The sequence below is a fragment of the Cynocephalus volans genome, chromosome 9 (genome assembly GCF_027409185.1).
Source record: "Cynocephalus volans isolate mCynVol1 chromosome 9, mCynVol1.pri, whole genome shotgun sequence".
Lineage (NCBI taxonomy): Eukaryota > Metazoa > Chordata > Mammalia > Dermoptera > Cynocephalidae > Cynocephalus > Cynocephalus volans.
Window position 1 is genome coordinate 68,879,953 of NC_084468.1, and position 23,155 is coordinate 68,903,107.

The 23,155-nt window shown below is 37.4% G+C and overlaps 1 protein-coding gene across 1 annotated transcript in view; it reads left to right on the top strand.

The window, feature by feature from the left end:
• Positions 1-628: 628 nt before the first annotated feature.
• The window catches only part of CFAP299 (cilia and flagella associated protein 299), a 603,823-nt gene continuing 581,296 nt past the window's right edge, over positions 629-23,155 (top strand). Inside the window, exons 1-2 of the mRNA XM_063107460.1 lie at positions 629-739; positions 15,879-16,009. Of these exons, the coding sequence (XP_062963530.1) occupies positions 629-739; positions 15,879-16,009 (242 nt within the window). The remainder of the gene's footprint in view (positions 740-15,878; positions 16,010-23,155) is intronic.

Genomic DNA, 23,155 nt, shown 5'->3' on the forward strand with positions numbered 1-23,155 from the left:
AAAATTTTAAAAAAAATTAAAAAAGCAAGAACTTGGGGGTCAAAAGAGGTCTTCAAAGATATTTTCATCGAGTTTCTTTCCTTTGAGAAATTCATAATGTGTTCTTTATACCAAAACATTAGCAATCATTTGCCTTCAAGTTATAACTCTAAAAATAATATAACAAAATTATTAGTGTATTTTGGTATTGCCCTTGGTCCATGACCATTTTCATAGTCTTCTGTTTTGAGATACTCTTCTTTCAAAATACCTAGATATTTTTGTCCGGCATAACACTGTTTTAGAATAAGATTGGGAACACTCATCCATAATTTTTGTCTAAACATCCCGGCAGTGTCATAATTTTTAACTTTGGAATGCAGTTTGCATCTCTCCCGTTGCTCCACATTTCATCAAGATATCAGTAAGTTGAGGGGTATCGGACCCCAACTTGGAGCAGGTAATTTGAGACAATGTTCCCAGGAATTAAGCGAAGGCCTGAAACGCAGTAACAACACCTGGGGGCGGGTTTAAACGTCCAAAGCTCCACACCAGCCCCCAACGGATTGGAAAGAACGAAGTGGGTGGAGCCTCCTGATCCGGCCCCCGTGCTTCCGTCGTTAGGGACGCTTCGGCCAAGGCAACCGCAATGAATCAGGAAGAGAGGCTGACGGCCGTGGACAACATAGTCACTCAGTTCAACACCTATGAAGATTTCCTCGACTCGCAGATCACTACCATGGACTTGTACTACCTGGAGGTAAGGGCGGCGGCGCGGCAGAGTGGCCACCGCCTTCATGTCCCTCGGTTCCTCTAAAAGCCCCCGCGTCGTGGGGCGGTCGCCCCTGCAGGTGGAGCGGGCAGATGTCGAGCTCCGCGGTTTCCGGACATCGGCACCAAAACAGCTGGGGAGGTGAATTGGCGCGCTGCCTCCGTCCCGACAGAATTTGGGCCCCTCGTGTCACCCAGCGCAGAGCACGTGCGCGGACGCTCACATTCTGGGGAGTCTTGCATTTTTGAACCTCGGGCTCATCTGCCTCTTCCCAGCCCACGCCCCTTCCAAAGTCGTTCTCTGAGAGGAAGGAGGCCTGCTGAGAATCCTGGGGTGGGCTGTCACAGGACAGATACACTTTTCTCTTTCCTTTACCAATTTCTGTTAAAGAACAGAAGACAGTATCTGTCCAGGGCTAGTGGCCACACTGTCTTAGTATATTTGGTGTTAACATTGGGCATTTGAGTCCATAAACTTCCACCTCACACTCATTGATTCAGAAAGCCCTTTAATTACAGGTCACATTATAGGTAGTTGTGCAGGCGTGTTCCTGACTCAAGTTTATTGAGTTAATGATCACAACTAATGTTGATAGTAAAAATACAAAAAAGAAAAAAAAATAGAAAAGAAAAAGGCACTTGAAATCAGACCTAACGTGTTGCGGTCTTTTGCCCAGCAACTATTCCCCCTTTCCACCCCCCCCCACCCCCGCCCCACTGGGGTGGAAGGGGCGGGAAGTTCTTGTCCTGAAAACCCTGATAGGCAGGAAAATAACAGGCTCCCGGTCCTGAGATTCTGGCAGGTGGACGGTGCAGCCCTAAAGCCCCGGTATATTCCCAGCCAGACTCCCCGGACCAGGCCGACTCAATGCACTGACCTGTAGATTCTGCTGTCCTAGAAGTCTCAGCCTCGCTTCCGGACGCAGAATTGTCACCTCCCTATTTAGGCCAAAGAGAACAAGCGCCACTACGTGGCGCCAAACCACATCCTTGGCTGGAAGAGATTCGTATCTTGCAGCCAACTCCTCATACTTCTAATCTGCAACTGCGTAACTGCATTTTACTGGATTGAAACTTTTGGATTTCAAAGATCGGGTTAGAGCGGGGTTTTCCTTAAATGTGGATTACTGGTTTGAAAACTGTTTACCCTTCATAACAGATTCATGTGCTAGATATGAAAATAATTTTAAGGGAACAGAAACATCTAATTCTAGTCCTATCTCTGCCACAAACAACTTGTGTGACATTGGAAAAGTAATTTGATTTTTCTGTAGTTATTTGTTAAAAAGTAAATGTAGGTGGTATTTCCAATATAGCACCTAGCTTCAAAAACAAGCTTTTAATATTTTATACAGAAAATATACTTAAAGTCATGAAAGTCAGTTTTATGCTGTGCATCTAAGACATTGAAACAAAGGGGGAAAAATAATGCTGCCAAACGATGTTTACATCCAAATTTCTGAATTTTTAAATAAAAAGTGAAATACAGACAAAACGTCTTGCTAGAATAAAATCATCTTTGTAGCACATGTGGACCATTGTCAATTTTAAGCTTTCTATTATTAAGAAAGGTTTCAATTTTTTTAAGGCATGTTTTTTCATGTGTGTAAGGAACTACAAACATTTATATTGAGTATGGGTGAGAAGTTAATACTTTGTGTTTCATCAATGAGAACTTTTAACGATCTCAAAAATGGAAGGTGGTGACTATATTTGGGGCTGTGGTAAAGAAATGTACTTTTACATTGGCATTGGTTAGGCTTATTCTTATTTTACTTTCATAAAAAATAAAATGATTTAGTTGAATAATGATAATAAGGCAAGCATATGTATTATTGGTTTGATTAATGACAACTTTTAAAGTGTCTTTTGCTATGGAGACATATATTCTCAAATATTTTCTGTGGATGCATGTTAATCGCCCACTTGGTCACACAGAAAGGAGTAGACTCTTCAGAATTCTTCCAGCAGTATGGCAAGCATGTTTCATAGCTCTATCAGGCTACGCGAGGTGATCTTTTCTCTCTTTCTTACTCGTCATCAGTAATTGACGTTGATTTGAATGGAGTAAATTTTTTTAACATTTTATTTGATTTTTGAAATTAAGAAATTGTATATGTTTATAATGTACAACATGATGTTCCCAAATATCTATACATAGTGGGAGGGCTAAATTCAGCTAATTAACATATTTATTACCTCACATAATTGTCCTTTTTGTGATGAGAACACTTAAAATCAACTGAGCATTTTTCAAGAATACAACGTATTGTTATCAACTATAGTCACAATGTCACAATGTTGTACAATAGATATCTTGAACTTATCCTAAAGTTGTGAGATTTGGGTTCTAACCCTATAATATTGTGTTTTTAATTAATTTGAAATTCCATTTTGTCACTTGTAAATGACGGGGCTAGACTATATTACATTCTTTATATCTGTAAAATTTTATGAGCCAACTATGCTTCCATCTGTCCCTGCACGCATCCATGTATTCACCACCTTCGTAGTTAATAATCCTTCCCCAAGAGCCTGCAGTAGTAGACACTGCCTTAACTGCTTGGAGGCTAAGTAAGAATCTATTCCAGACTTGACTTCGGTAGCTTAACTTTAGTATAGTGCTTACAGTCCAGTCTAAGTTTCATTTATTCAGCAATCATTTTACAAGTATTTACTATTTTTATTTATTATGTAGTATTTTATTATGTAGTATTTTTTTTCTGCCAAAAGTTTTCAATTCCATAAGAAATTAGTACCAATGATCCACATACAAAATGGTTATATTTTCTGTACTAGATCCATTCTCACCTTTCTCTATCCTTAAATGTGCCCCTGGAAATTGACCTTGGTGGTAATTAATCAGGTCCCTTCAGCTTTGGGTTGGTTCCAGCCAATAGGAAACACTAGCAGGAGATCAGAGGACTGGAAGGTAATGGTTAGAGGATTTGTTCCCTCTCATCTCTCTATTGGCTGTGGTTTGGAAGTGCCTGCATTTCTTAAGTTTGGCCAAATTCTCTTTCCATCAGCTGCCAAACTCTTTTCAGAGTCTGGGAACACTCCCTACTCTAGGAATTGCTTTCTCCCCCATTTCCTTTTACTCCTTTCCCCCCATTTTACATTTCCTGTTGCTAGCCTGAGTATTCTTCATCATCCCATGTTGGTTTCCATTACTCTGCCTCTATCTTTGTAAATAGTGCTTTCATACATTTTAGTCATCCCCTTTGAGTTGGCCAACTATTTGCTGCCATCCCCCTGATCTGTATATAATCATTTAACATCTCAGACCATCATAAGTACACAAATAGTGTATGAATAAAATAACCACAATACTTATGCAATACTTGATTAGTAAGAAAGAAAAGTAGGGAAAAAATTGAAGACCCACACTAGTTAATTAGTTGATGAGCTAGATAGGGGTAAGGCAGTTTGGGAAGATAAAGGAAGCTCTTCATTCCATATCTGCTATGCTTTGCTTGTTTTACTTGATAGCTGTAAAACATTAAAATAAATTTATGACAGTATCAGCAATTTGATTTATTTACACATTATTTGTTCTGGGAGTTAGTATCAGCTAACCTAATTAAGCCAATTCCCTAAATCAATATACAAATAGTTGAAGAGTTTTGGCCAAATTATTACACTATGATTTTCCAGTTTCTTTCTTGGTAATTCTTCCATTTAAATAATCATAGTCCCTTCATTCCAGTGACTGCCTATGACCACTGGAGAAATAAACGTCATAACTAAATTGATTTTCTCAGTTAAGGGATCAAGGGAAGTTAGAATTATTTAAAATTTCCTAATGGATCCCAATCATGGCTAAATTATTTACAGAGATATGCAACATGGAGTTTTACTTAGAGCACTATCTTTCCATTATTTAGAAAATAGAAATAAATAAATGATACAAATTAAACCTTTTGAATATAACTATTAAAAGAAAAACTTTAGGCAAATTCAATTTAACAAAGTTTAATTTGAGCAAAAAAGAAAAAAATTTTTTAAAACTATTCACAAATTGAGCAGCCCCTAGTCTGAACAGATTCAGAGGAGCTGTGCCCGAAAATGCATGGTTAGTCAGATTTATAGACAGAAAAAGGGAAGTGACAATACAGAAAAAAGAAGTGAGGTACAGAACAGTTGACTGCCTGCAAATGGCTGAGATTCAGCTATCATCACAGGAGCACACTTCTAGGTTAGATTTTCAGTTTGCCCATGTGCTTATGTGCCAAGTTAGGTTGTGGTTCCTATGCAAGAGCTTGAGAGTGAGTATGGAGGCTTTCTCAGGCCAGAACTTTTTAGCTTGATTTAACAACTCCCTCCTTTTGGTCAGCCTCTCAGTTTTGAGAGGCTGACCAAAACTGGGCATTGACACCACTCTCTGTCACCAGTGCAAATGACTTATTTGGTCTCAGTGTGGAATTCATGAGTTTTCCTTAGTCTTGTATGGAGTTCACCAGTCATCTCTGGTCTGAGTACGGAGTTCAGCAGTCTCTGTATCACACCAGTTGACTAGTTCTCATGTTATTGCTGGTCTATTCGAAGTGAGACCATTCAATGCATGATGGATGGCTGTACACACACATTTATGATTTGAAAGAATACAGGGCACCAGGCAGACTATGATGACTATCAAAAAGATAATATCAAAAGATCAAAGTGTTCTCTTAAAGCAAGAGTTCTTATGAAATGGACTGAACCAAAACAGATAAGTCAGGCAATATAGGCAATTTAACAGTATTTGAGTTTAATCGGTCATAGTCCTTGTTTGAGGTATGGTAGGAATTAAGGATCATAATTTGCTGTAAAGTGGTCTGACTTAAAGAAGCATTCATTTTTCTTGTTAGTTTAGTAACCCAAGTCATAATAACCTGGAGACCTGCTAGAAGAAATATAAAGATTAGAAAACCATGGAAAACCCAAGCTTACCATCCACTATTTTGGATGCCTCCAATCCAACTGTTAGTTGTTCCCATAAACACATCATGTGTTCCTTGTTCTTGAGAAATTTCCATAATGTATTTGGGGGCAGAGTCTAAGGAAATACCAGTATCAGCTATCTTTTAAATTAAGATTTCTGTGGTAACAAAATCAGGGGAGAGATAGGTACAACATTCAGTTTTGTCCAATATCAAACATAAGCCCCCAGCTTGGGCAAAAAGGGGTCTAAAGCTGCCTTATGTTCCATTTAAATGTTTTTGTTGAGTACCTGTGTTATCATCCACCATTCAAAGAGTGGCTTCTACTCGTCTGAAACCCAGGGAGTCTGATTGGCTACAAAATCCAAGATTTTTTTCAAAATTTATGGATTAACTTTAAATTCCATACAACTGGCACCCCACTACCCCCAAGAGTGAGCCCCCAGGAATCCCACTGGAATTTTTCCTCAGCAGAAAATAGCATATTGTCATCTATTTCAAGGCTGGTGTTAATTAATGTCCTTGATTGTTTTGGCCTCTGATGATAGGAGCTATTATGAGAACTTTCAGGTGATGCTGTTTGAAAGGCAGGAGTGAGCCAGGAGACATAGCAAGATCCAAACCAGCTTGAAGACAGTACAGAATAAGGAAATTCTCCACAGACCTAATATAGTCCTCAGCAGTGGGACAGGAAGGATACCTAGTTGCACTAGAGCAAGGGTCAGTTAAATCTGTTCACCCATAATGTTTTATAGGTCCTGAAGAGCGTCCAGTGGGAAATTTACTTTCCTGTGGAAAAAAGGAAAGAATTAGGACAGGAGGACATAAGAGTAAGGAAACAAGGCATAATACTTTCATAATGGCAGGGAAATCTTGATCCATGTTCTTGGGAAAGCTGTCCACTTCTATGAGCCATCTGCTTCAGAAGAGAAATTTTCCAGGTCAGCTTTACCTTAAAGTCTCCAACAGGGGTACAGTTCCAAGGTCTGGAGCGGCCCTTTGAGTTGCAGTCTCGGGCCCAAGACTTAAGATCCCAAAGTTTTGCTGCAGTATGGGTGGCAAGGACAGTCTTTCTCTGAAGTCCTTTCTAGAAGATCCAATCTCCAAGTTTTAGATCATGAAGGTTTTTGATTGTACTCAGTGGATCATAAACAGCTTCTTCTCCCTGGTAAAAATGCACTTTGGCGTAATGCATTAAAGCCTTGCAACATTTAGTCATGTTAGATACATGAGGAGATACACGAGGTTTCATTATTAGGGGTATAAGCCTTCCAGTGAATATTTCATAAGGGGTCAACTTATGTTTTCTACTGGAAGTAGATCTGATTGTCATCAATCTACAATACCTTTGACCAAGGCAATTCAGTTTATTAAGTTAGCTTTGCCTACCTTATGTAACTGTTTTATAACCTGTCTGGTGAAACAAGTATCTCTATCACTGGAGATTTTCTCCAGGAATGTCCAACGTGAGAAACACATTTTTTAATAACCTTTTTTTAGTTACTATTATAGCATTGGCCTTCCTGCATGGGGAAGCTTCTATACAATCAGAAATCATGCACTGAAAATAGCAAGTGAATGAAATCCCTCTATAAATGTTTAAATGACTCATCAGGTTGCAGAAATGTACCTGAAGTTTTTTGATTGTCTTCTCAGAATTATGGGTTTGACAAACCAAATATTGGCCATAAACCATTTGACCAGTTTTATAACAGTCACCACGTAAATTTATTTTTTCATAATTTGGATCATTTTATCTTTTTTATGATGAGTCATGGAGGACAGAGCTTTAATAATAAAGCTTTAAGGACTCAGGAAGGACCAGGTGGCCGTCCAGGCTCTCCATGAGTCCATGCTCAATAATGGATTTATATGCATATTTTTTTAAATGCCAATTTTGTTTTTTCCAATTCAGTTGCATCACATTGTTCTTAAATAGGTTATCATAGGTAATTTGACTTGGATTATAGAATTCATTCCAATTGCATATCCTAACAATTGCAGTACAGGCTATCTTAGCATGATAATTTGCCAAAGTATTCCCTTTGTATTTAATTAATTCTTGTCTTGCTTGATGTTGGTTAGCAGTTTTATAAACCAGTTTTTTTCTTTTTTTAATTAGAATTCACATAATTCTTACCTGGTGCAATAATACGATCTAAGATTACCCGAAACCTGTGTTTGTCAGAGTCCTTTTCATCATTTTCATGAACCTCCTTGAAGACACAACACTTTAGGATTATAATTGTTTGTAAAGAGCTTTAAGCGAAAGCATCAGAATTAAGCAATTAACTGAGCACAACAAAACTTAAAATGGTCATGACTAAAGATGTAATTGATAAGAAAATTTGGTTATCTCTTTGGCTTATGATAATTTAACATAATAGTGACTGATAACATAATTATGACTGATAACATACCAAGACATATTAGAACTTTAGGAATTTTATTCAATTTTGGGACATATATTAATAACATATGTATACAAAAATAACTCCAGCAAAAAAAGATTAAACATTGTTTTTGTTTTTTTTTTGTCAATGCTTCCTGTGTAACTTAACACATCAAATAAGCCTGTGTATTATCTCTCTTTTGAATGTTTTAGGGAACAAAAGGTCAAAAAGACTTAATATTGATTTTTAAATTTGGTTTTGGGAAGCCTGTCAAATATGTCAAAAGTTTAAAACACTTGATAAGTGTTTTAGGATCACAGGTCCCTGTAAAATAATAATCATTCATTTAGCCAAAGTAAGATTTTGAAAAGCGAAATCCTTTACTCTGTGAAAGAGAGGAGACTCACTTATCCAAATAATCAAAGACATAACAAATATTACATGAGGCTGGAAAACAAAATTCTAGTTTTGTATTAATGTACTTTTGATATTAATGCTTAGTTTTTAGAAAAAAAAATAATTTTTTAACAGATCCAAATATATTTGGCTTTTTAATATCACATGTAAACAAAATGTCAGAGTATATACACTTAAATTATGTATAATAATAAATGTCTTAGTATTTTAATTTACTTAGAAATGACTAGACATCTATGGTTACCTATTACTTAATTTAACATAACACAACATCAAGATTTTAAACTACTGAAAATAATTTTTGAAACTACAACTTTATTTATACGTGTTAAACCCATTCACATTTGTCTAATTTACTCATACCAAGCAAAACCTTTATTAATCAGTATTGACTAAGGCCTTTGGGATACCAGACATAGGTCCCATTTCCCTAGCCATCTGGGGTCCCAAGTACCCAAGTGGTATCCAGGGCGGCCATGAGGAGCCCAAGAGCAGCTTTGAAGATAATGTCTAAAGGATGATGTCCCTCCCAGCATGGCCAGGAGGCAGAGCTGGGACAGGGAGGATGAGACCATATTAGATTTTGTCCTGCAGCTGGTAACCCATGTGCTGTGGACACATGTCCTCAGAATTCAGAGGCTTAGAACCAAAAACAAACTAAAAGCAAAACATGTAAAAGGCTTTGGAGGAGGCCCAGCATCCAGTTCTCTCACAGCTTTTAGTTCACAAACGGACTAAGTATCAAACTTAACACAACGGCAACATTCTGACCTTAAAATATCAGAGACAGTGTAAATTTGCTTTGACAAATAGACAAACATAGGCAAAAATATCTAAATTAAATTCTGCAAACATTTCTGTTTTATTTTACCAACAATTTTTTAAAAACGAGTCATGTGAACTTGAAAAGCATTTAGGCTTATTGTGAGTGCACATTATTTATAAGCTAATTTGGTACCATGTAGACAATACACAAATACATGTATAGACAAACATGTAGACATGACATAAAGCCCACACATGTATACATGCACACATTACAAAACAAAACAAAACACAGAAACAAAGATCTTATAGTTTTCATTTAAAATTTTAGTAATGAGACAGATAAAATATAAAACTCACTAGTTTAAAAAGGACAGTTGGATTAAGTCGTGCTTCTGAAGCAAGTTAAAGCTTATCTGCCCCACATGGCCTCACCAAGTTCTAGAGAAGGAAAGTAGCAAGTTTACATCTCAAAGCACAGAGAAAGAACGTAAGTTTGCCCAAATTGTTTGGGTTCCTCAGAGGAGACAAGTGAAAGATTAAAAAAATGGACACCAAGGTGAAATAAAATCATAGAATTCACCATATGCTTTTAGGAGGAGATACATAGATGTGCCTAAAAGAAGATTTAGAAATCTGGTCAAAATTACCAGTTGATGCCAGAAAACTGTATTTGGAGACCTATTTAGTTCAACAGGTGGTCTTTTTAATTAGCTTCTGTTTCTTAGCTAAAATTACTGAGTCCAGGGCAGAATGAACGAATAGGGCAGAGAAAACATTCCCTGTGCCTGGACTTGGTACAGATAGCTCTGAAAAAGTAGCAAGACTACTTTACCTGAGGGCCTATTTTTAAACAAATATTTTATACAGTTATTTGGCTTCCCATCCCCCACCTGGGCAAGATAGCAACTGAGCCAAAAGTTTAGCAGATTCAATTTTTCTTATCAATTAGTTGCCTAAGCCTTTTATTTGCCTTTGGTAGAGTCTTTTAAAAGAAGCAATCAAAGTTTTGAAATCTTTATAAACTTTTTCACATCAGTAGGTGTCCCTGGATAAGCCTAATTTGGGAGCGCTCAATTTTAAGTGCACTATTGTTCATTTGGAACATTCGATCATAGTTTTAAATGATCTTTATAAAGATTTTTCTATGTTTGAATGAATTGCTACTTTTGGGGCCTACAACATACAGATGTAAATGTATGCATAAGCGGAAGATGGGATACTTAATTCTTTAGAAATTTGGGGTCTCATTTTACCGTAAATCTTGGCTTTAGGTCTAAGATCTCCTTGATCACCTCAGTCAAAAAAAAAAAAAAAAAAAGTCCGTACCTAAGCATGCAAAAGAAAGAAGTGACGAGGATAGAGCACAAAATTCCTGCGAACTTCTGAAAGCTGGAGTTCACTCCCCACAGTAATCGCCACTTGATTCAATCTGATCCTGGACCCAGTCCAGTTTCTACCTGTCTGACCCAGCCAGACATCTGAGGCCTCTAACTCAATCCAATCCAGTTAATTATCAGATCAAATCCTATCCTGGACCCAGTCAAGTTTCCGTCTCAACTTCAGGGTGTAGAGTGAGACAAGTATGGGGATTAAAAGAAAATTTGGAAGAACAACCATGACTTAGCATGGTTACGGAAGTGGTGCTCACAAAGGACAATGAAAAGGGAGGTCTGAAAAGTAGGAGAAAATCAAGAATAGGATGACTCAGAAGCCAAGAGCAACTCCAACAAAACCAAAAATGAGCAACATTTACCCAAAAATAGTGAGAGTTATTCCTGTGAATCCTAACATAAAAGAAGATGGGGACAAACAGCAACACCTGGAAGGTGTCAGCATTCATGTAGGAGAAAAGCAGAACAAAACAATGGGGCATCTAAAGGATCAGAATGAAGAAAGCTGGACATTTTATATATACATAAATGAGTCAATCAACATGTCATAATAAACATTTAGTCTATGCACCTCATAACAGATCCTCAAAATACATGAAGTAAAACTGATAACAATTGAAAGAAATAGAAAAACCCACAATTACAACTAGAAGTATCAGCATTCCTTTTTTCAATAATTAATAGAACCAGAAGATAGAAAATCTATAAAGATATAAAACGTTTAAAGAACACTAGCAACCAACTTGATCTAGTTGACATTTACAGAATAGTCCACACAACAACAGAATAGATATGCTTATCAAATGCACATGGACATTCATAAAGAGCTACCATATGCTGGGTCATAAAACAAATTTCAATATGTTTAAAATATTGAAATTATACAGAAATGTATTTTCTGATCATAACAGAATTAAAAATAGAAATCAATTATAGAAATATACCTGGAAAATTACCAAATACTTGAAAATTAAACAACATAGGTCTACAATAACTCATGGTCAAGGAAGAAATTAGAAGGAAAATTAGAAAATATTTTAATTTATATAAAAATGAAACCAAAGCATATCAAAATTTGTTGGTTACACCTAAAGGAGTCTATAGAGTGAACTTTATAGATTTAAAAGCTTGTATTGGAAAAGAAGAAAGGTCTAAAAATTAATCTTAGCTTCCACCTTAAGAAGCTAGACAGAAAGGAAAAAATTAAGTCCAAGTAAGTAGGTGGAAGGAAATAATAAAGATAAGAGCAGAAATCAATGAAGTAGAAAATAGGAAAATAATGGAGAAGATCAATGACAGCAAAAGTATACAAATATGCAGAATTTCAAATCAGTAGAGAAAGGAAACAGTATTCAACATTTACAGTAGTCCCCCTTTATCCAGTTTCACCGTCTGTGGGGTGTCAACCTTGATCCAAGAACATTAAATGAAAAATTCCAGAAACAGACAATAAATTTTAAATTGTGTGCTGTTCTGAATAGTGTGATGAATTCTTGTGCTGTCCTGTGTCTTCCTGTTGGGGACGTGAATTATCCCTTTGTTCAGCGTGTCTACACTGCAGATGCTATCCACCCGTTAGTCACTTTGTAGCCATCTTGGTCGTCAGATTGACTATCATGGTATCACAGTGCTTGTGTTCAAGTAACCCTTATTTTACCTAATAATGTCCCCAAAATGCACGAGTAGTGATGCTGGTGTATTGTTATAATTGTTCTATTTTATTATTAGTTATCATTGTTAATGCATTAATGTCTTACTGTGCCTGATTTATAAATTAAACTTTATCATAGTTGTATATGTTCAGGAAAGAAACATAGTTTATATGTATATATATATATGTGTGTATATATATGTGTATATATATGTATAGGGTTCGGTATCATCCACAGTTACAGGCATTCACTGGTGTCTTGTAACACAGTCCCCAGGGGACTAAGGGGGAGATTACTGTAATGTTGTCACAACTGTCTATTTTGGAATTAAAAAACTTATTGAAAAAGTGAAAGTATTTCTCTTTCCAATACCAGATACCAAAATATATTTCAAACATTCTTAGATATAAAAATAAGGCTATATAGAATTACAGGAAAACAATGACCTAGGAAAAATGTTTGCAGATATTTTGCAGACATTTAATAAACATTTAATACACATACAAAGTTGTTACAAATTGGTAATAAATGAGCAAAGGATTCATTTAACAATTTAAAATAGACAATACAAAAAGAAGAAATGCAATGGCTGATAAAGGTGTGAACAGATGGTAAACCTGAAAGCAATGCAAATCAAATAAGGATTTTGTATCAGTTTCATTGTCAGAGGAAGGCGGTGAGCTAAAGGCACAATAGTGAACTATGTATAATACCTGTCCTCACAGAGTGTGTGGAATATGTAATCACTAAAATTTTGTTGTATGTATACTAACTGTAAAGGTGTTCAAGATGCATTATTAAATGTCAGAGAAGTCGGCCATGAGCGACTGCACAGCATGATTCTAACTTAGTTCAAAGAAATCCAACACACCCAAACATATGCCAAGAGCAAGGATTGAAAGGCTGTACTCCAAGACGTCAGTGATTTTCTCTGAGTGGTAAGGTTATGAGTGATATATGATATGGGTGATATGTTTGTCTTATGTCTCTAAGTTTTCCACAACAATCACATATTACTTTTGTAAAGAGGAAAAGATAGACTGAAAGTAGTAGCACCCATTTAGTTGTGAGGTGAGTGGCCAGAAACCAGCTTTCTGTCATAGATTTCACATTTCTGAATCCAAGGGCACGAAATGAAGAAAGGATGTACAACTTTTTTTAAGCTAACTTGCAAGTGGACTACTGATTTTACTTTACAATTTAAGTCTATCTCCCTTATAGTTGGTGGAAAATTCTTCTGGATTCTGGCGATGGTGGAGCTATCAAGTCTTAGTGTTTGGCATTAAGTGAGACTTTGTCCATTTTGTGTTCCTTAAAGACATTATTTTGGAGGTCTGGAAAAAAGTTGTTAGAATATGCAAGGCAAGATTGCATTTTAAGCAACATTCCCCAAGAAAGGCTCAGATTCCTGGGATAAGCTTGAGTATTATCCTTCCTTTGGGCTAGTAGTTGTGCCCTTACCTAGGATGTTTCCAGAGACACAAGAAATACGTTGTCTGGGCCAGCCACCAAGCCCAGGGTTGCGATCCCCTTACCGGCAAAAAAAAAAAAAAAAAAGAAAAAGAAAAAGAAGTACGTTGTCATGGTGGAGAGATGACTTGTGAGTCTACCAGTTAGGACATGATAATGGTAGACGAGGCAACCACTATAGACTTTCTGTTTGTTTCTCGATAGATCATGCCATCTGTTGCGATATAGATTAGTGTTGGTGAGCACAGGAATATCCAGATGATTTTGTGTAACCCAGGTAAGGCACACAAGAATGCAAAATCCACTGTGTATAAAATAATACAGCAACTTTTTAATGGTCTTTATTATTATATAAAATCCTATGCTGACCACAAGGAATTTACATTTGTATAGAAGAGTCCCACAGTCTTGCTGAGCTGAGAGTCCTTTCTATAAACTCATTTTTAGTAATATATTTAAGAAAAGTCATACTCAAATGACCTCACTTTTGTAACTCAAACTCCAAATCTGCATTGCATTTCCTATTAAAGATTTTTTTCTGCAAAGACATTTGTGTTTATTTTTAATTGACATGTAATTGATTATACATATTTATGGGGTACAGAGTTGAGTTGAGTATCAATACCTGTGTACGATGTGTGATGATCAAATCAGGATAATTAGCATATTCATTACAAAATATAATCAGTTCTCTGTGTTGAGGACATTTGTTCTCCTCTCTCCTAGCAACCTGATAATATGCAGTAAATTAATGGCTCAGCTATAGATGACTAGCTCGATTGTACATCAATAAAACTTATTTTTCCTAACTAGCTGTTCCGTGTCCAAAAAAAAAAAAAAAAAAAGCCACAAAAACCTATTAAAGATTAATTCCACTAGGTGGAGACATTTGCTCAATTTTGTGGTTCATGCTAACAAGCATAGGAATAAACTCTAAGCAGAGGAACATCTCAGAAACGAGGCCAATAGACTTGGGCCTTCCAAGGCCTGTGCTTTGCATTGTAATAGCTTGGCAAATGTATACACATTGCTACACGTTCAGTGTTTGCTTTTGATGCTTAGTAAAGGAAGGTAGTAGCTTTCTAGTGTTTCACTAGTTTTATAGTGTCTAAATTTTTTGGTTTTGTTCGAATAGTTATAACTTTTAGATTGCCACCATGAGTTGAATAGATTATGAACAAGCCATCTTAAGTTTTCTTATTTAACTGATAGACAGTTCTTGCATTCAGCAGTGATATACTAATTAAGGGTCTATAACAATAAAATATATGCAGTTTTCACTATATTCCAGATATTTTATACTTAGTTAAGATGATAATGACCATTTTTAATATATAAATATTTTTATGTAATAGTTTATACTAGTAACTTCGTGTAAAATGATACTTCTTCAAATCATGGGCAAATATATTCATTTTTGCGTATACCATGCAAGTGACAAAAATGTATGAGACAAATCTTAAAGGAACTGAAATATACATGAAATAGTGTCAGGATTATTTTTTAAGTTTAAAACTTTTTGTGGTTATCTTCTTGGGTTTCTACTTTTCTATTTTTATTGGTACCAACATTATATGGAAACAATATCTTTTTAGTGAAGTAGGAAATTCATCTGCTCTGCTTTATTTTGTATTTGAAGTTATAATTTTCTGTGTCAACAGTTAATTGACTTCAAGGAACTAAGTCTCTGAAATGTTTAACTTCTGAAAGCAGCATAATTCTCTTTTTGTGCCCTTGGTTTCTAAAAAGGCTTTCTTGTGTGAGCACTATTGTCTCTAATTTTCTCTTGCTTTAAAGATCCTCTATTAATTATCCACAGCTGTTCTCGTAAGTTTATTAAAAACACACAGACTTTTGTCCTCAGCCCCTTAGAGAAAATTTAGTGGTTGACTTTATTCTTTTTCTCATCTTATGGCTATGGGAAAGGGAAGACCAAATCAGATGTGTATAAATATATTGTTAAAATGAATTCTAGTTTTTTTTTTTATAGCTAATAGATCTTGTCTCATTTAAAAATACATTTCATTTGTCATTTAAAACAATTGTTTTGTATACATTGGAGAAAATCAGATGTCTCATTCATCAGCGTTATCTACCAAATTATTTTCTCTTTAGGATGAAAGCCTGGCCCGCCAGTTGGTGGAGCTAGGCTACCGAGGGATTGGAGAGATAGTGAAAAGGGAAGATTTTGAAGCAAGGAAGGCAGCTATTGAGACTGTAAGGCTGGCTGAAAGAACTCAGAAAAAGTAAGTGTCCATGTTCCAAATCCAGATTTTATATTATATTCTAAAATCTCTGGAAAACTAATTTTGTTGGCATCATTGTAGTTTAGGAACATTGGCTGGAGCAGGTAAAACTTGGAATATCCTAAGCATGTGTTCTGCAGATTAGGCAGGGGTGGACCTGTCATGTGCTTCCAGTAAAGCCACATGCAACTTTAAGCTACTAATTGAAGAAATACAAATACCAAAATATGGCCATCATACCAATAAAGTCCTCTTACAAAGTAACTCAGTGTTATTGGTTTCATGTAGTTACATACTAAAAATATGAGTGACGTTTGCCTTAAAATTCCTTGTACTTTTGAGGCCTGTAAATCTTTGGCATCACTTATTTTCTCACATTTTTCTAAACATTGATTCATTCAACTCTATTAACAATCACTGGCTTTTGTTAATGTGACTAATATATGGTTATATAAAATATGAATCTAATAAAATATATTAAAACATATAATAAAAGAGATGTATTCCTAAAATTTACTGCATTTAACTGGTGAGACAATTTCAAAAAACCTTGGCAAAGCAATCATCTCTTTAATTTTTAAAAATGAATCATTAAGTTATAAATGTTGGAGAGGATTTACTTAGAAATCACTATATTATTCTCAGATAACATCTTTAAAAATACCCAGTAATTATGAGTAGAAATTTCCCACGTACTCATTATAAAAAATAACATTTGGTGGAATATGTTGGTCCTGGGAATATGCAATTTTCAGTGACTGTTCTAATGGTTATTGTGTTTTAGAACCATAGAATATTGAAACTTATCATACTGATATTTGGGGATATATAATGGCAGCAATATTTTCTGTTGATGCCATAATACATTACCACAAAGTTAGTGGCTTAAAACAACACAGATTTATTTATTCATAGTGCTGTACATACAGTGTGGCCCAGCTGGGTTCTCTGCGGTTTATCGCAAGGTTGAAATCCTGGTGTTGGCTGGACTGGACTGAGTTTTTGTCTGGAGGCTGTGAGAATGAATCCACTTACACACTCATCTGGGTTGTTAGCCAAATTCAGTTCCTTGATTGTAGGACTGAGGTCCCCATTTTCTCATTGGCTGTTATTTGGCGGCTGGTCTTTGCTCGCATTCCTTTTTATGCTTTCCATGTACTTCCCTCCCCCCCACCCTGACAGTGAGTCGAGAACCTCTCACCTGGCAGATCTCTCCAACTTCCCCTTATGTAGCGCCTCTCCTGACTCAAGCCAGGAAATGTTCTCTCCTTCATTGGGCTCATGTGAGTACATTGGGCCCATCTAGATAATCCAGGATAATCTTCCTATTTTGAGGTCTGTAACCTTCATTGCATCTGCAGTGTCCCTTTTGGCATGTACTGTCACATATTCACAGGTTTTTAGGATTAGGGAATGAACATCCTTGGGTTGGCATCCTGCTTACCGCAGGTAATTTATATAAAACTTCAATAACTTATTGAACATAGTCAATCTCTACTTCTAGTCTAAAAAAATTGAAATGATGTAAATGGTATATGTACAATGTAATGTATATTTTATAAAATGTCAGGGAGAGTCTTGTCTTTCTGTGAGAATCAGTAAATATCTATCAGTTGGGAGCAGAAGTGGAAATATTTATGTAAGATTTTACAAAAAAATGTATGTATGTTCGTATGTGGTTTTTTTTTTTTTGCAATGCTGAAATTAAATTTATTTTTGATTATACCTCTTTATGGGGTGTAATATGTGATTTTAAAAGAGATATAACCTATTTTATATTAAGAGGAGTTGGTCATGTTTAAAGTATAAGTTGCATCTGTGTCACATGTCCATTTTGTGTTTAAGGATCAAAGCAGGTCCTTTCCTCTGTGCAATAGTCTGTTTAACTGGCCAGACCTGGAAGTCATCAGGCTACTTAAGTGTCAGTTATGGGAGGCTAATCCCCACCCAGAGCTGCTAGGATTGGAAGGCCCTTTCATCTGCAGATATTATTTGGTTGCCTTTGTAACGGGATGGGTCCCATATGTTGTCTCTTGCCCCATGTGGAAGTCACTTTGCTCCCTTCTCTGCCAGGTCCTTTTTAGTGTTGTTGACAGCAGGGCTAGCAGAGAGTTTCCTAGAGCCAAATATGTCCTGTGCCTATATTTGCTAGATGATCACTTCAACAATATGCATCAACATCTGATTCCCTGCCTAGTGGTACCAACTCAGAGACATTTGATTCTACTACTGGATTATCTTACATTAAGTTCTCTAATGTGCAGGAGAGCAACTCCAAGAAGATCCTAATCCTCTGGTCTAGCCAATCGTAGAACACCCATTTCAAGAAGTGCTGGTGTCTAGAAGTATGTTTCTTACAACATCTTCATAGGGAAAAAGAGTATGGAGGGATGAAAGTTAAAGATACTGGCAGGGGATTTTTTGATGAGGGAGGGTCACAGAAATGGGCAAAAAGTGAAAAAACTATTTTAGGGCTTTGATTCAATGTCACAAATATTCATTGACAACCATACTGCATTAGGCACTGTGCAAGATTCTGGGGAGACAAAAGAGCACAAAACTTAGTCCCTGTCCTGTAGGAGTTTGAGGGCTAGATAAATGACAGAAGTTCATATTAGTGGGAATGGAAAGTGTAAAACAGTTTGGTAGTTCTTCAAAAAGTTAAACATAGAGTTACCACATGATCCAGCAATTCTACTTCTAAATATATTTACAAGGGAATTGAAAAAGTAGGTCCACTTAAAAACTCATACACAAAAGTTCTTATCAGAATTATTAGTTTTTATTGGTTATGAATATTCATGAGATAAAAATAACCAAATGCCTATCAACTGATTACCTCTCCAGGTTTCAGTGATGTGACCCAAACCTCATTCATAAGATGACTGAAGTCCTAGTAATTTTACTCTTCTCAGGCTAGAGTTGATGCATTTGTCATTCTCATTTAAAATTTGATAAGAGAATATGAAGGGGTGCCTATGTGGGTCACCTGTTTGCCACATATTCCTCTTTATCTCCATTCTATAACAGCAGCCCTATTTTTCCTGCTAGTCAGCATCAATTACTCTTCACAAGATCATGTCCTCTCTTCTTGCCTGCTGCTCCGTAGCCACAAGAAGGCTTAAGGCCCTGGGTGGCAGGACAGCTCAGTGGGACACTTGCTGTTTTCCCTGGTGACAGTGTCCTAGCAGATGGCACCTCAACCTTGAATAATATTCTGGCTAAGCTTGAGACTCAGCCGTGCCTTCAGGTGACCATTCCAATACTTTAGGCTGACAACTTCTGGATGGAGCACTATGTGATATGACCAGAGGATCCCATGGTCATAAGCCTACTGCGTTTTAGCTATCAAGTGGATCCCTGGTTGGGATGCTACATTGTACTGTATTTCATGCTTGTGGATCAGGCATTCCATGAGCTCCCAGATAGTTGAGCTGGCTAAGGCCAAGCAGGAAAAATGGCAAACTCATGTCTGGAATAGGTTCGTATTCCTGTGAGAATAAACTGCTGACCCTTCTGGGACAAAAAGGGCCCAATGTGATCAACTTGCCAACAAGAGTCCAGTTGTTCTCTTTGAGGAATAGTGCCATACCAGGTGTTCAGCACTGGCCTGTTTTGCTAGCAGATTGGACATTGAGAGGTAGAAATAGCAAGATTGGCCTTGGTAAGTAGAAATCTATGCTGTTGAGTCCTTGTATGTCCTTTGTCCCTTCTATTTTGTTCATGCGTCCATCAAGCCAGCACTGAGCTGAGCACTGAATAAGGCTGGCTGACATCAACTGAGTCCTTTTGTCTATTTGGTGGCTTGCACGTTATTTTTGGTGGGTACTATAAAAATCTTCATACTTTGTACTCATTCCCAGATGCCATTTCTAATTTCCAATCTTCCCAACTTTTTTCTTCCCAGTTTCCTGAGTCTGTTCTAATCTTTGGGCCATTTCTTTTTTTTTATTCTTCCACACAAAGTGAATTATCAGGTGTGCCAATTGAAGTTTTGCTCATTGGGAAGATTTTCCTTCTCACTGTGGTTCATGTCCATCCCTGAGTATTATGAGTTGAATTGTGTCCCTCCCAAAAGATATGTTGAAGTCCTAACCCCTAATACCTCAGAATGTGACATTATTTAGGAAAAGGGTCATTGCAGATATAATTAAAGATGAGGTCAGATTGAAGTAGAGTGGGCCTCTAATCCAATATGACTGATATCCTTATAAGACAGCCATGTGAAGACAGACACACAGGAAAAATGCCAATTGTCAATGAAGGATTCCAGTGATGCATCTACAAGCCAACGAATGCAAAGATTGCCAGCAAATCATCTGAAGCTAGAAGAGGCAAGGAAAAATTCCCCTACAGATTTCAGAGGAAGCATGGCCCTACTGATATACCTTGATTTTGGTCTTCTAGCCTCCAAACCTATGAGGCAATGAATTCATGTGGTTTTAAGCTATCTAGCTTATGATAATTTGCCACAGCAGTTGTAGGAAACCGATATACTTAGTAAGTCTGTATAGCGTCTGGAAAAATGTATGAAGTGGCAGGTCCCACATCTTTGTAGGGTTTATCTGCCCTCCTCTGGAGTGCATGTGTTTTCTAAAAGCCATGTGCTGTCCATCTCTTGTTGATCCTCTCCAATCAGTGCAATGTCCCTGTCCAGCCAGCCCAGATTCCATAATGACAGAGGACAGGAGAGTTACTATAGCCCTCAGGCAAAACCGTGAGTGGATATTATTGTCAGTTTCACATGAATTCAAACTGATTTTGACCTCATTTTCTAATTGGAAAAGAAAAGAACTTATTCAAATCAAAAGCTACCTGGCATCTACCTGAAACCACGGCAATCTTTTTCAGCAAGTAACACTGCTGCTGTGATGAGGCCTACTACTTGGATGAGCTTGTGGTAGTCTACAGTCATCCTCCAGGATTCAATATAGGGTTTGTGCCAAGTCTGACAATCTGAATTAAACGTTTGGATCAATGACTTCTGAGTGAATCCATGAAAACAGTCAACCTATTGAAACTAACCCTTGGCCAGAACTCCATTTGTCCCCAGATACTTTCACTCTAACTGTCGGGCCACAATGGTGCGTTAGATCTCCAGATACCAATCTCAACTTGTACCCTGAATACAATACTCTATTAACTGACTGAGTATTGCCTTTTCCTTAGTGTATGCTCATTTGAGTAAATGCCCATAGGTCCCTTTGGGGGAGAACAGATGGGATTGTTGCAATGTATACTTGCTATGGTTTTGTAGGTCCATTCCTCTGGGACACGGTCACTTATTCAGTCAGCAAATTCCTGGTTTGAAAACTGGATCAGATACAGATATCAGACAGTGCATTTGCCTTTTTATTGGGATAGCTTTCCTCAGCCTCAGATAGTCCTGTTTGATTTCTTGCTATGATACAAATTAAGTAGTACATTTTTGGATGGCTCATCTATTTTGCCCCAAGAAATACCATGTTTTATAAACCATCTCTATAACCTTCTGCAGTGCCCTTAGTTGTCACGGTGACATCATTGGTCCTTATGATAATTACAAATCACTGGCTTCTTATGGCAAGCTCCACCACTTAGCTTCTATTGCATTGAGGTACTATTATTCCATTGCTCTCAACTAGCCAAGATCTGTGACAGGCTCTTCTGCATTCAGCCTTGGCTAGCATTGGAGAGCCACCACTGAGCTTCTTAATGATTCTGGCACGACTCTGACCTGCACATTTTTGATGGCCTTAGTGACTGAGTATCCTCTAGGTCCTTCTGTGGACCATCGTCTTCTGGTGGGTGTTCTGGTCTCATGTAATATGTCCTTTCAATACCGCTATTTTTGTGAACCTTTTCATCCCTTCCTCAAGGTTTTCTCTCTGTAATTTAGGCATTTCACCTGCAGTCAGTTCAGGCCATTGCTTGTTCCAAGTTTCTTAGAGCCACCTTAGCAGTGAGTTTGCACCTTCTTCTGGGGTCAATACCAGAATGCTCTGCCCTGTGTTCTGAGAGGGTGCCCCAAGTCAATAAACTCCAACTTATTTAGTTTTTATTTCTCTGGTCTAGAATCCTCAGAATCTAGTCCCATGAGTATTCCTCTAGTCTTGCTGATGTGTGCTGTCTAGATCTAGCAGGTCTTTTGGGATAATGTCTCTTCCTTCCATTTTTAGACCTGACTTGTCCCAGGCTGTGACCATTTTATAGGCCTGGTGGCAAGAAGTAGAAGTATAAGGAAATGGAGACATCTCCTTAGGTGGACACTTGTCTTGTGGGAAAAAGACCCTGTATTTTCTTCTTGCATTGCTGATGTTGGTGGTGGGGGTTTGCTAGCTCTTATTGAAGAGGGGTAGGCCACCTCTTCAGCTTCAGAAGATTCAGAGTCTGGGGGAAGTTAACATTTTCAAGAACATCTACTCAAGTTGTCCCTATCCCATTGTCAGGATCCCAGATTTTTCTAGTCAGAGCTCTGATTTTGATGTAACAAACCTGCTCCTGCTGAGCATTTGACTGTCTTTGGGTTTAAGCCACTGTGAATATCGAATTCTGTGCTTGATCTTCATCTTATTCTGCTTGCCCACTTTATGAGACGAGGGCTTCTTTGTAAGCTGGCAAAGACACTTGTGGCGTGAGGTATTTTGTTACAATTTTGGTTAATTGCCCTTACTTAGTTTTGTGTTATTAACCCATAGGGAATCAATGCAAATTAGTGACAACTATTTAATTCCATTGTGTTTATATTTATTACTCCTCCATACATTTTGAATGCTGGCATCATCCTATTGGCTAGGGCATTCCCCTTCAGTGGCATAACTTCCCAGGTTACCACATGTGAATGTTTTAACAATTGGACTATCACCTTATGTTAGGGCCATCTACCTCTGGGGATGTAGTCCTCTCATTACTAAAGAGCTCGTGGTGAGTGATCCAGTCGCCAAACTCCATCTGGCCATTTCAGGCTACTTCAGATGCAATCTGTCACAGACTGGCCTCTCTGGGAAGCATGTGTGGAAATGGAGTTAAGAATTCAAAAGGTCAACTGGGAAGTAATAAACATAAAAGGGAAAAGGTGGAGGCAGGATTGGACACGGGGAGCTGTCAATCCTTAATGGCCACCTGGCACATTCTCTACCAGGCCCATGGAGGGGCCGCAAAGCAAAG